Source organism: Ostrea edulis, chromosome 4 (assembly GCF_947568905.1).
Source record: "Ostrea edulis chromosome 4, xbOstEdul1.1, whole genome shotgun sequence".
NCBI lineage: Eukaryota > Metazoa > Mollusca > Bivalvia > Ostreida > Ostreidae > Ostrea > Ostrea edulis.
The window spans coordinates 92203117-92216172 of NC_079167.1; the positions used below are offsets into that span (position 1 = coordinate 92203117).

The 13056-nt window shown below is 32.5% G+C and overlaps 1 protein-coding gene across 24 annotated transcripts in view; it reads right to left on the reverse strand.

Annotated features, from left to right (window-relative positions):
- LOC125668614 (serine/arginine-rich splicing factor 11-like) overlaps positions 1–13056 on the reverse strand; it is a 28725-nt gene that overhangs the window by 11926 nt on the left and 3743 nt on the right. For 3 of the 24 annotated variants that reach the window (XM_048902909.2, XM_056164333.1, XM_056164327.1), the window contains exons 4-14: positions 10638–10793; positions 9355–9530; positions 9012–9145; positions 8449–8653; positions 8101–8178; positions 7701–7739; positions 7201–7236; positions 6610–6645; positions 6290–6325; positions 1906–1956; positions 1361–1393 (exon numbers count right to left, since the gene is read on the reverse strand). In XM_048902909.2, the coding sequence (XP_048758866.2) occupies positions 1361–1393; positions 1906–1956; positions 6290–6325; positions 6610–6645; positions 7201–7236; positions 7701–7739; positions 8101–8178; positions 8449–8653; positions 9012–9145; positions 9355–9530; positions 10638–10793 (980 nt within the window). Of the gene's footprint in view, positions 1–1360; positions 1397–1905; positions 1957–6289; positions 6326–6609; positions 6646–7200; positions 7237–7700; positions 7740–8100; positions 8179–8448; positions 8654–9011; positions 9146–9354; positions 9531–10637; positions 10794–13056 lie in introns of all 24 variants that reach the window. The other 21 variants (XM_048902920.2, XM_048902913.2, XM_048902908.2 and 18 more) reach the window with 12 other exon arrangements.

Sequence of the window (13056 nt, forward strand, 5' to 3'; positions counted from 1 at the left end):
TAAGAAAGCATCTTAAAGAATTTAGAATCTTTCCTGTATAATCACAAGTCACTATAAATTGAACCACTATAACAGATATGATTTTTCTCCGCTTTAAAGTGGACTTTTGCCTTCCGGACTGGAAAAATCTGTTCTCTATAACGATTCAGTTTCTGGATATTTTTAGGTTGTTTAATAAATTTCACCATTTATGAACCTTATTTTCTGGAATATCCGGTTTTGACTTTGAATTTTACATAGCAGTCAGTATTTCCTCATTGTATTCTTCTTGTTGATTGGTTGAATCATTACGATATCACCCAATCAGCAGAATGTTCAGATTGTAAACACATGGGCCTTACAAAAATGTCTGTAAAAGTAGAGACGACAGTAATGATTTAGGCCATTGATAAGGTCCAGCTTTTGAAGATCCTTTTAGTCACGTGTTGGTAGATTCCGTAGAATCTTTGCCTAAGACTAGGTTAGGGAACCAATACTTACCAACTATTATTGGCATTTTTATAAACATTGGTTCACAGAATTCATTTTCTGAGAAGCTTCTTAAAGTCAAAATATTCATTTTCAGCTGGGGTCCTTCAACCCCTGGATGCCCTGATTTAAGGGCACTATCCCTAGATACTCCACTGGGGAAGGACCCTCATACCCCCCCCCCCTTTCCTCTTTTTCTACCTCTCTGCAAAATCATGTCTGCTATAATTGCCACCATCCCTACATTCCATTCCATCAAACTCCCTATGGATCTACCACTTAAAATATTAATTCCTTGGAATCAATCAAACATTTATAATTGAAGTTTAAAGTCTTTACCTTAAAATATTGTGAAATTAAGTATATTAAAAGATGACATACAGAAAATTTTCTATGTATGGACGATGTCTGATAAACATATATTGGGTATATTTCTAATTTAATTTGGTTGCAAATAATACGTCATGAATAGCATAATTTTTAAAAAATAGAAGAATATGTAGATTTTCTAAGATGGTAAAAGGTGAAGTTTTTGAAAATAGCGGCTGAAAAATACATGTTCTTTTTCTCCTATTATTATTTTTACAATTAAAAAAAAAAAATATTTATAATTCTTCCTAAATGGTTTGTCCTTTAAGTAACAAAACCAAGGTTAGATAATGAAGTCACAATGTGAGCCATTGTTTGAGATTTAATAGGGAATATTCATATAGAAAGCAAAAGCTGCTGCAGTAATACAAGGAACTAAATAACAAATATAGAATTGTTTATCATTATTTTTTTTGGTATCATCAAAATATCTGATGTCAATGAAAACATCATCAAGTTCATTATGATAATTCCAAAAATATGCATATCAGTCAAATAAATACAAATTTTGATCACTCTTTACCTTTTGGGAGAGCCATTTACCCCTGCTTTTGGGCTTCTCATTTGAAATATAAAGATGAAAATGCAAAATATTAACAAGTCATACAGAACAAAAAATAAGCATCTTTAGTCCATATTACAATTTGAAAGTTTATCATTGTCTCGCAGAATTTTGACAAAGGAACACATAACATGGGATGTGTTTAGAAATTGCCTAGTTTACTCGGGATGTTTTATAGATTTGTGTTTTCACTGTGGTGAGGATGACGATGTGAAGAAGCGGGATCATATCAAACAGTCTCCATAGAAAGAAAATATGCCAACCCCAGAGAAAATGTGAAAAACAGAGGAGAAATTAAAGAGTTGTGTTAATTCATTTAATTCATTGTCCTGAAAAGAAAAATGTACAACAAAGGACCTAATGTTATGAAAGAAAAAAAAAATCTGAATATTTTGATTACATTGACCATAATTTGTTTAAAGTGTATGTTCATTTTTAACAAGAGTAGATATGCCCAAGTTTTAGAGAAAACACTCCCATGTCATCCCAGATTTTCCCGACCTTACCTTGATCTTGATCGTCTGCTGTAGGCTCTGGGCGGAGTTCTAGATCTTCTCCTGAAACCAAACATTCAACTCATTCAGCAAAGATATGCAAAAAGTTGAACTCTTATGTATTCAAAGCTTCAGGAGAGGAGAATGTTGCTAAAATAAAGTTCTACTATTGTGAAGGAGTATGTAATATGCATCATAAACTTTGCATACCTTCCAAGAGCCGGAACAAAAGGTATGCGGTATACATGTTATTTTACGTTTCAGTACGATTAGATAACACTACGAAACTGAGTGAGGTGCCATAAGTCTTACACACTTGTTTTTCAGAATATATTTCATATCAAAACTATGTTATTTAAGGTAACTCCATACTCGCAGTTTTATCTGATACAAGTTTGAAAAATGTATTTATTTCCATTCATTAGAGTTAAAACTAACAAATTATGAAATAAAATACATATGTCATCACACTTTTTAAGATACGAGACGTACATAAACAGAATCATCTATCACCGTCAGAAAATTGCAATTTTCCTTAAACAGCGTTATCAAAATTTCATACAAACTGGTTATGACGATATAGTAGCATTCATAACAATTTCATGAAAGTGTATCTTCACAAAAATATACAAAATGTCTGTAAAAATAAAGGAAATCTATCGCATAATAGACTTGATAAAGAAATCAATAGAAACAGAGTTATTGCCCTTGGATTCAATATTTTAAAACGTATCATTGATTATTCATCTATAATTTGGACTTTTGAAATAGTCTATTTTTAACAAGATTTTTTACAATAACTATCGGGAAAGACTCAAACAAAATTTATGTTCCTATCACGCATAAATGTAAAGAAATCATTGATTTTGCAAAATCTGATGACATCACAGGAGGGTGGAATTACTTTAAACAACAAATATAATTAATGTAGTTCCACCCTCCTGTGAAGTCACAAGATTTTGCAAAGTCAATGATTTAACAAGATTTATGCATGACAGAAACATAATTTCCAATAGTTATAAAAAACCTTGTAAACCATAAACTATTTCAAATGTCTGAGTTATATGTGAATAATCAATCAAATGTTTCAAAATATTAAATCTAAGGGCAATAACTCCTTTTCGTTAAATTTATTAAGTCCATTATGCAATAGATTTCCTTTATAATTCACATACATTTTGCATATTTTTTAAAAGAAACAGTTTCATGAAATTGTTATGAATACTATTATATTGTTTTAACTACTTTTTGTGAAATTTTGATAATGTTGTTTAGGGAAAATTGCAATTTTCTGGCGTTGATTTCAGGTGTATGTGTGCTAATTGATAAAAGAATTATTAATACTGCATCATATTTATTTTATCATTTTTATAATAATAATACCATATCTATATAGCACCCTTTTCATACACTATGTACGCTCAAAGGTGCTTTATTTGTTACTAAGATATATTATTTGAAGAATTAACAATCAAATATAAGATTGAACCTATAATTCTAGAGGGTTGTAATTACCTAATATCAGGTAAACCAATGCATTAAATACTCATGTATTAAGAAAGACTGTGTAATTTTAATCCCTTCCCTCCTATAGCCAATAAAGTACCATGTAAACTGGAACAAATAAAATATACACAAGAAAAAATTAGTTAATATCTGTTTGTCTAAAATTATCTTCAAGTCCATGGGATATACCGTATGCAAGATAATTGAAACAAAACTTAAAACTTCACTTTTAACTCTTCCAATTCTTAAATACTACTACACACCAAAAGCCAATATTTATATCTATAAGCATAGCAAAACAAAACAATGTCAAAAAAACCCTGTCAAGTGTAGGTCATAATCAAATTCCAAAAGCCCAAACTCCATTGAAATTGATCTCATCTCCTAATCTACAAATAACTCCAAACCTCCAGAACAACAACAACAAAAAACCACCACCATACAAACCATATCAATATTTGTAACCATAGCAGAAAGAAGTATGGGAAAATGTGTACTCTATGAAATTTTAAAAATCAAAGGGCCATGATTCCACTGAAAGTTGGCCAACCAGAGGGTTGATTTCACTGAAAATTGGCCAATCAGAGGGCTGATTTCACTGAAAATTGGCCAATCAGAGGGCAACTTAAACTTGATTTGCACATACACATTTACTAAATGTACATCTACACACCAAAATACCAGCTCATTATCATCCACAATAAAAAAAAAATTCATGAGACAGAGAACTGACTGACAATCGAAACTGTATGACATTTTCTGAGTACAGGAACTATAACTCTTCATGGAGTGAGGTCTGTACGAACTTAAGACTTGATCTACAGTGGTAAGACAAGAGTGAGTTTGCAAACAAAAATTTTCCTTTATATTTCGTGCAAACCACCTTTTCACGACAAAGAAACTATGAAATCATTTTAAATCCAATCTACATGAAATAAAAATACAAAAAGTTCACAATTTCTACCCACAATCTTAGAATAATTTTATAACCAACCAAAGCCTATGATCTAAACACATTAATCTTTGCTTTATTTTAGATCTTTTTTTTTTCCAGTTTAAAAGAAATCAATCATGTAATTAAATTCTTAGGGCAGTCTATGTGAAAGTTTTTTGGACCACACAGGACATTTGATCCTGTGTAATCAATGAACACACCGGACCGAACCAAATTTTGTCAGACCGAAAAACCTAATGTAAAAAAGTGATACACGTGAAAATGCAAAACCAAGGGAATCTTATTTATTATACTAGTAATACTATACCAGGGATCCCTCCCGTATAATACTCTAGACAGTCCATGCGGTTTTAATCACATTCATTTACGTATTTGGATTTGTGTGCTATTTTTCACTTATAACAAACATTTAAATGACTCCGCATCAAAATCGTAAAGCTCAAAACCGGACACTGAGACATCGGACATTCCGGTCCGGTGTAAAAAATGATGCGTCGGACCTGAGACACTGCACATCAGTCAGGTCCGACGTCTTTCGCATAGACTGTTAGGGTAAATCTTCACAGTAGTTGGCCACAAAATTATTGTTAAACTATAATCAGCAAATCTGGACATTTTGGAGAGTACTGGTATTTATGGCATTTCAATTGGACAAGATTTGGCTACGAGGGAATTAGTTTTAATAAAATTATTTTGTTTGAAATCTAACTAGCAATTTGTTTGCAAACTCACTCTTGCTTCAGAACTGTATAACTCCTCCAAATAAAGTACTCCCCAAAACTTATCTGCATATCTGCGAGCTTATCAAAAATTCTGGAAACCTACACCTATGATGATAGGATGGAGGGATGGACAGAGGTAATATTACATATGCAGGTCATTCTATGGCAAGGGCATAATAATCTTTTTAGGTTTTTCTCCTAAGCTTTATAATAAACACATAATATTAGACCAAAATAAAATTTATGTGTGTTCCCCTAAAAATTAGGTAGGTACAACATTCTATTTTATTAAAACATTTTATTTGAAATCTTGGTTTATGAGGTGCTTTGAATACAGGTCTAAATATATTACAAATACTTTTCAAACATTTTGAAGATCTGTATATCATAGAAACTGGAATAGGGGAAAAGAAAAAAAATCGGAATTTTTATTGCATTATATGTATCATCAATAAAATATTTAAGGTTGGCAGCAAAAACATAGAAAGGGTTGGAAAACTGGAAACATATATAGTTCATTTTGGCCTTATAAAAAAAATAACTTGGCAATATCAAGAAAATTCTTTTTTTGACAAATTTTGAATTTGGCTGAAATTTATATGGGTGTTGAACTGATTTTTTATATCCCTTTCACCTCAAATGTTTTTGACATTATTTCAAGAGTCCATTAAACTACATGTAAATCAAAATTTGAGTAAGATCAGAAAACCGAAACACTTAGTTTGTAATTCAACAGTGAAAATTATACAAACTTATCAATTTCAAATCTACAGCATGAAAGACCTATGGTTCGTCACTACATATTTCAAATATTCACGTACTGATACATTACTATCGTGAGTGAATGCTGTACATAAACTGGCAATGGTTACATTTCAGAATATGATGCATATTTTTAGCAGTGTTTATTCTTAAAGGACAACACAAATCCTTGTTCAACAAATATCCCTCAGTGGATTCCTTCATCAGGACGACTTTAATTGAAAAACAGTCTACATGTATGTCAAATGTTTCTAACTGAACATCACTTAGCTCATACACATACGGATGTTCCATATGTAATAAAATTTAAACACTCCCAAATCACTTAGTTCAGTTGTGGCCTAGGAGAATGAAGCATGTGGACATTTTGCTGAAATGAAAATAAAAAAAAATGTCCCTGCAAGTTTATAATAGAAAGGATATTTGTTGTTGATATTTTCCCTTAATTTACCTTATAGGGAAGATGGTTTGGCCCTTCAGCGGCCCCCTTCAAGTGGAAACAAAGCCAAGGTTAGATAATATGGTCACCCCATTGTTCGAGGTTTATTAGGGAAATTTGTTTATAAAGCTAAATATAAGTGTATCTTTACAAAAATCCTAGTAAAAGCTGCAATACAGGTACTCAATTTCAAACGTATTGTTGTTTTATGTATCATCAGAATATCTTTAATATGTAAATGAAAATCGATCAAAATGTTCTTGATAATCAAAAAAATTTGCATTTCAGTCTAATACTTTTATATGTAAATAACAATTTGGATCACTCTTTACCTTTTGGGAAAGCCATTTGCCCCTTCCTTTGGGCTTCTGATTTGAAATGTAAAGATGAAAAATGCAAAATATTAATAATTCATACAGGATGAAAGACAGACATCCTTAGTATATACTACATTTGTAAATTTCATCAATGTTGGGGGATTTATCAAATATTTTTGACACATAAACAATTCCTATCAATTTTGTTTTATATGGTATTTAGAAGACCTATCCCGACTTAAAAATCAGATTTGGTATACAGATGAAACACTAGTGTTATTGTCTTGATCATGTTCTAAGTCAGTGGGCCATTTCTTTAAATGAAACCAAACTTGTTTGGCCCTTAAGCAGTCCCCTTCAAAATGGACACAAAACTAAGGTTCGATAATAAAGTCACCAGCTTATTTAACCCATTGCTCGAGGTTTAAAAGAGTATTTTTATCTATAAAGCTAAATATGCATGTATCATTAAGAGTTCCTAGTAAAAGATGCAATACCACTAGAATATCTGATATCAATGAAAGGTAATAAAATTCATCATGATAATGCAAAAAATATGCATATCGAGTCACATACATGTAAATACTAATTTGGATCACTCTTTACCTTTTGGGAAAGCCATTTGCCCCTTCCTTTGGGCTTCTGATTTGAAATATAAAGATGGAAAAATATGCAAATTATTAATGAAGCAGTGTATTTAAAAAAAAAGTTAATGCAGGATGAAAAATAATCATCCTCAGTCACATCTATAAATTTTATCAGTGCTTTATGGATTTTAATTCTGACAGAGAAACAATGCCTTTCAGTTTTATTTTGGTATGAATTCCTTTGAATTTTGCTTTTACTTTGGTATAAGTTCACCAAAACTAGAGTGTTTTTATGTCCAATTCATAAGATATGTACTGATTTATAATCAAATCGGAACCAGCGAGCAATAAGGCAACCACTAGCGTTCCATTGTTTATCATGTTCTGAACGGACCTTTTCTTTAAATAGCGATACCATTGAAGAATTAAAATTGTTAGGACACATGATGTTACTGCAAGAGGTGTGTTTTGAAGCTGAACAACAAGTCTACTGCACTGGTATGCATGCTATATAATTACCTCAGTGCAGACATATTCTTCCTGCCGTCTTTCTGAACACTTTATCGTAAATAAAGATACAGAATTTCAAAATATTTTACACACACCACAGATAATACATACAACACCTTTTCATTTCAATTCTTCACCTTTTAGTCCCTATACATATAATTTTGGGGGGAGGGGGGAGAGAATTTTTGAGGTTTCCATTGTTGACATCAATCATACTATTTAAAATCTCTGCTATGTGCACTATTAAGTGGGCTATTTTCTTAACCATTTGATGGAACTTATTCAATATGAATGTGCCGACTAGGAAACATATTTTAGACATAATGGATTTCAAAAAAGAAAACTTTAGGTCTAGGGTGGTAGCACTGGACACCTTTTAAACATAATCACAAACAATTAAAGCCTCTACCTGGATCTTGAGCGTGATCGACGATTTCGTCCCCGAGACTTGGAGCGAGACCTTCTGGACTTGGATCGTCTACGTGACCTTAACATCAAATAGACAGAATCATTTTTCTTTCTAAATTAGAGAGCCCAGTGTGCAATATTAACTTGTACTCAGAATGTTTCCGTATTTGGTGTTCAACTATGGCCTAGGTATTGCTTGCTAAAATTTTTTACAACTTGGGAACATTTTATTTCTAAATAAATATTAGTTATACAATAAACATATAATTCTTTCCTTCTCAACCAAAGACTTTTAAAAGAAAAAGCTCGCATTCAATCTCAAAACCATATTGCTGAATTATATTCTCACCTTGATCTTCTCTTTCTTGACCTTGAGATTGACCTTTTTCGTGACCTCGACCTTTTCCTAGATCTGGATCTTCTGGACTTTGACCTTTTTCGTGATCTGGATCTTTTTCTTGATCTTGATCTCTTCCTTGAACGACTCCTCTTCCTTGATCGGGATCGAGACCTTTTACGATATTTGGAGGGAGACCTTGAACGACTTCTATCATCTACAATAAAACAATTTTAAGATAAGAAATTTAAGGTGAATGAACATCTGACTCTTCTGGAGAAGATTAAAATGTCACTATTTATTGACATCAAGACAGAGAATTACAGATTACATCAGCTCACACAAGCCTTTGACCTACAGAGCTAATAGACTAGTATTTTTAAGAATATGAAATCTGATCATGTACTGTGCCTAATTTTTGTTGTTGAAATTTTACACATATATTCAAAGCTGAATTATTGCTATGATTTGTATTTGATGTAGCTCTACTGTCTAATATCAGACACTGCTACTGCATAACTCTAAATAATGCATGCCCCTCGAGTTCCACAGATTCATGAAATAAATTTACTGACTTGGTTCATCGACAGCTGCAGTGATCAGCGACTGCGCCTCCTTGACTTTCTTCATGGCTTCCTCGATCTCTCTCTGGGCTGCCTCCTGGGTCTTGGAGATTGGTTTAATGATGCAGTTAGTGGCATGGGTGACACTATAAAAGAAAGTTAGTAAATCAGTTACAAGTTTACAGTTTTGAATAACTACATACATTTTCTGAAAAGTAATGTTTTCTAAATCAACAGTACATGTATATAAAACAAAATTCATTTTCCCTTCATTTCTTTTTCTGCCATTTTGCCCCCCTTGTGGTTGGCTTATACAATGAAAATGATTGATGACAAGAAATTCATTTATATGTACCTGATGGGCAAGCTCTGGAACATAACCCCATTGTACGTCAGAGCGGTTGAAATGGAGCGTTGGTCTGTGAATTCAACAAAGGCATTGTTTGTAGGCTGTGTCTCATCCCCTGCCAACCGGACATACTTGACCTCCCCGACCTGGGAGAACAAACTCAGCAGTTGTTCTGTTGTCACCTGGTTAAATATAACAGAAATCATTAAACACAGTACAATGTAATAATCAATAGTAGCAGTCGGGACTTACGAGACACATTTCATTGGTGGAAATATATTTTTAACTGCAGTTTTTGACATCCCAAGATGGAGGACACTTGAATCTGCTAGAAATTATTATTGCCAATTCGTAATAAGAGATTATTCTTCCCTGAAATAAACTAAGGAGAAAGTTTAATTCCTAAAATAAAGAAATAAACTCTAATGATGTGGGTAACTGTAAAAAAATAAATGATCCTTGATGTCTGCAACTTAAGAAACTGATGTGTGCATACTAATCCTAAATAAGAAAGTAGTTCGTCTGGCTCATTTTGAATGAAACAATAGTACATGTATTTTATCATCGTCGTGATCAATTGGAATCTAGAATGTTAATGGAAGTCTTTACAAATTGTAAAGATTGGTCAATAATTGAGGAGTTTGAAAACATTTAGAATGTTGATGAAAGTGTTTACAAATAGTAAAGATTGGTTAAACAACCCTTTATCATTACAAAAACATTGGTGATAATTTTTAGCAGAGTTAGCTTCCTCCATCTTGGGATGTCTGTTACATCCATCACATTTACACCAGTAACATTTCCTGCCGTTGTTGAAATCGGTCGTTCATGTAAGCGTTTGAATGATTCTGAGTGCTGTTTAAGAAAACGAATAGCGCATCAACATATAAAACTGATATGATGCGATCATGCTTTGTAAATCACCATTCGCTGAGATTTTCGAGTGTCCACTATATTTACTTGCTATTTTTCAAATGTACTCGCATTTTGCGAGTATTTCTTGCTAATTTCGAGCCCTGCATTAGAGGTGACCAATCAGTCGCATCAGATTTGACCAATTCATGTGACTGTGTCCTTACACAGATGATGATGTAGTGGAACTGAAAGCATTCAAAAGTGTTTTGAAATCAACCATCCACCCAACATCAATTTAGAGTTGTATACCAATTACTCTGGCAGTGTGATCATTAACCCAAACCTTGGGTTTCTTTCCTTCAGCTATTCAATATTGAGCCAAGCTTCTAAAATCTCTTAATATAACTTCATATTCAAATGTGATTGATCCTTACATTTTTGGCCAGATTTCCCACATAAACAGTGCGTCTAATTTCCTCAATTTTAGCTGGATCAGTATTTCCTGGCAATGGGGGATATTGAGGAAGACCTAGGGCTGTCAGTTTGGGGTCGTGGGTGGTGAACATTTGTGTCAGTCCTGTTCCTGTCATCTGAAATCAGAAAGTTAATCTATTACACATCAAACTGATAATAACAGAGTGTGCATTATGTCAAAAACAATCAGAAAATTCACACATTTGTTGTAAAACAAGAACATATGACATATAAAAAAAACCCATTACATTTCCAATCCTTCGATACTTTTGTAAATTGTTTTGATAACCATTTCCTCATGAATGTGTTGCATTTGTGAACAATGCACGTATGAATTTTGATATATATGGTACACCTATTGTAATTACATTCCAACAAAAATGAAAGCAGAATGTAAATATTAAGATTTTCATGTAGTACTAACATGCTTCATATGTATGTCGGTATCGAAACATCAAGACTTCAAAACCTCATGCATTTTCAAAACTGATCTCTATTTTTTAAACATCTAATATTGTACATGCACTTCGTGGGATTCATATCTCAGTCACCTAGACTCCAATGTAAGTGTTAGTCCAATAATTCATGATCTGCATAAGGTCAGGGCAATGATATATTGTGATATGGTCTTCATCAACATTTATGTAAGATTTAGTTTCTTTCACCACACCAAAGATTTGATACAGTGTTATCATTTACAAGTAAAAAGAATTCTTCTTGTCCTCTTTTTTTATAAAATTAAAAATATACGCAAAACATAACAACTACACAAATAATTTGGATGGATATATACGTACTTTTCCACCTCCTATAAACCCCAACACACTAATAAATAAATCTTAAATCAAAATATCACTGTCTATTACAAGATGCACCGACCACTAAATTACACAGATTTATAACTGCAGCACATACAATATATCTAGTTCTCCCATTTTTATGGAAGTGGGAGTAGACATGATGTTCCACATGTACTTTTGAATGTAAGAAAACACAGTCTTTGTTGGGAAGGGGTTGTAAATCTCATTTACGTTGAGGAAGAAATGTTTTCAAAATTTAGGATGTACATAAATACAGAGTTATTTCTGAGAGTCTGTTTAAAATCCATATAATTCTGGAATTGGCATCAAATTAGTTAGACCATATTATACATTTATTGCATGATAGTGAGGGAGGTATGAAGATTTATTCACCCAAGAAAAATCATATTCCCAGAGGGCGTTGTATTTCCATTCTCCTTAAATGCTAATTTACTTGCTTGTTTTTGTATTAACCAAAACTAGGCGATTTAATTGTGTATCAGAAACGAACTATGAAAGTAGAATGACCGGACTTATTGTGACGTCACAATACACTTCGTCAACTTTGACGTTAAATTAATGGAAAATGCACGAGGCTGCCCAAGGGGTAAATATGATGGGGAGATATGTTTGAGAGGGAGATATGAAGTTTTGTCATCCCTGGCACATGACTGTCTAGACCAATCAGATTACGTGTTTCATAGAATTCTCATATTGAGGTATAATATTGCTTTACCTTTTACATGTAAAGGTAAACAACATTCAGTCTCTACCAAAGATAAAGGACCATTGGACTGACTGAAAAAAATCCACACCAGTGATTTTTTGGGGGCCAAAATGCCACCGATATTCGGCTATTTTCCCCCCCACTAAAATTAGCTATTTTTTCCTAATTATATATATATATGTATATGTTTTTCCCAATTTCAAATCTAGGGAAATTTGGCCATTTTAAAAAAAAGGTTACCGTATATTGCTGACAGAGTAAATACGGTTTTTTCTTCTTCAGTTTTATTCTCCAAACCACTGCACATGCAAAAGGTTTTGTAAAGAATATGTAAAACAATAGAGGCATCCATATAAGCAGATATGAAGCGAAGTATATAGTTTCCAGATACACATTAAGCCATATTGTTGACAATATTTAGTTTGACCGCCATTATATATGTAGGGTCAGGCTAATAACAGGAAGTGGCCAACAGTAAAGGGTTTTACTAAAATCTGAAAAATACACACAGGAGAGACATTCTGGAAACTTGATTATTAATTGTTTATAATATTTACAAGATTATGGGTACAAATGCTGGTGAATTAATAATTTATTATTTTCTTTATGAAATTAGACAATAAGTATTTCTTAGAAAAAGTAATTAAAATAATATCTATACAAGGAGTGACTTCCAATACATACTTGATGATTTATTTTATGATTTTAAATCAGATCTGAAATAAACCTCAAACAAAAAAATTGTATTTGATTATTTTATGCATCTTTCCCATTTTAATTTACTATGAATGATTTTTCCCAATTTGAGGAAAATGTCGCTAATTTTTCCCAATTCAAAAGGAGGGGTGGTAG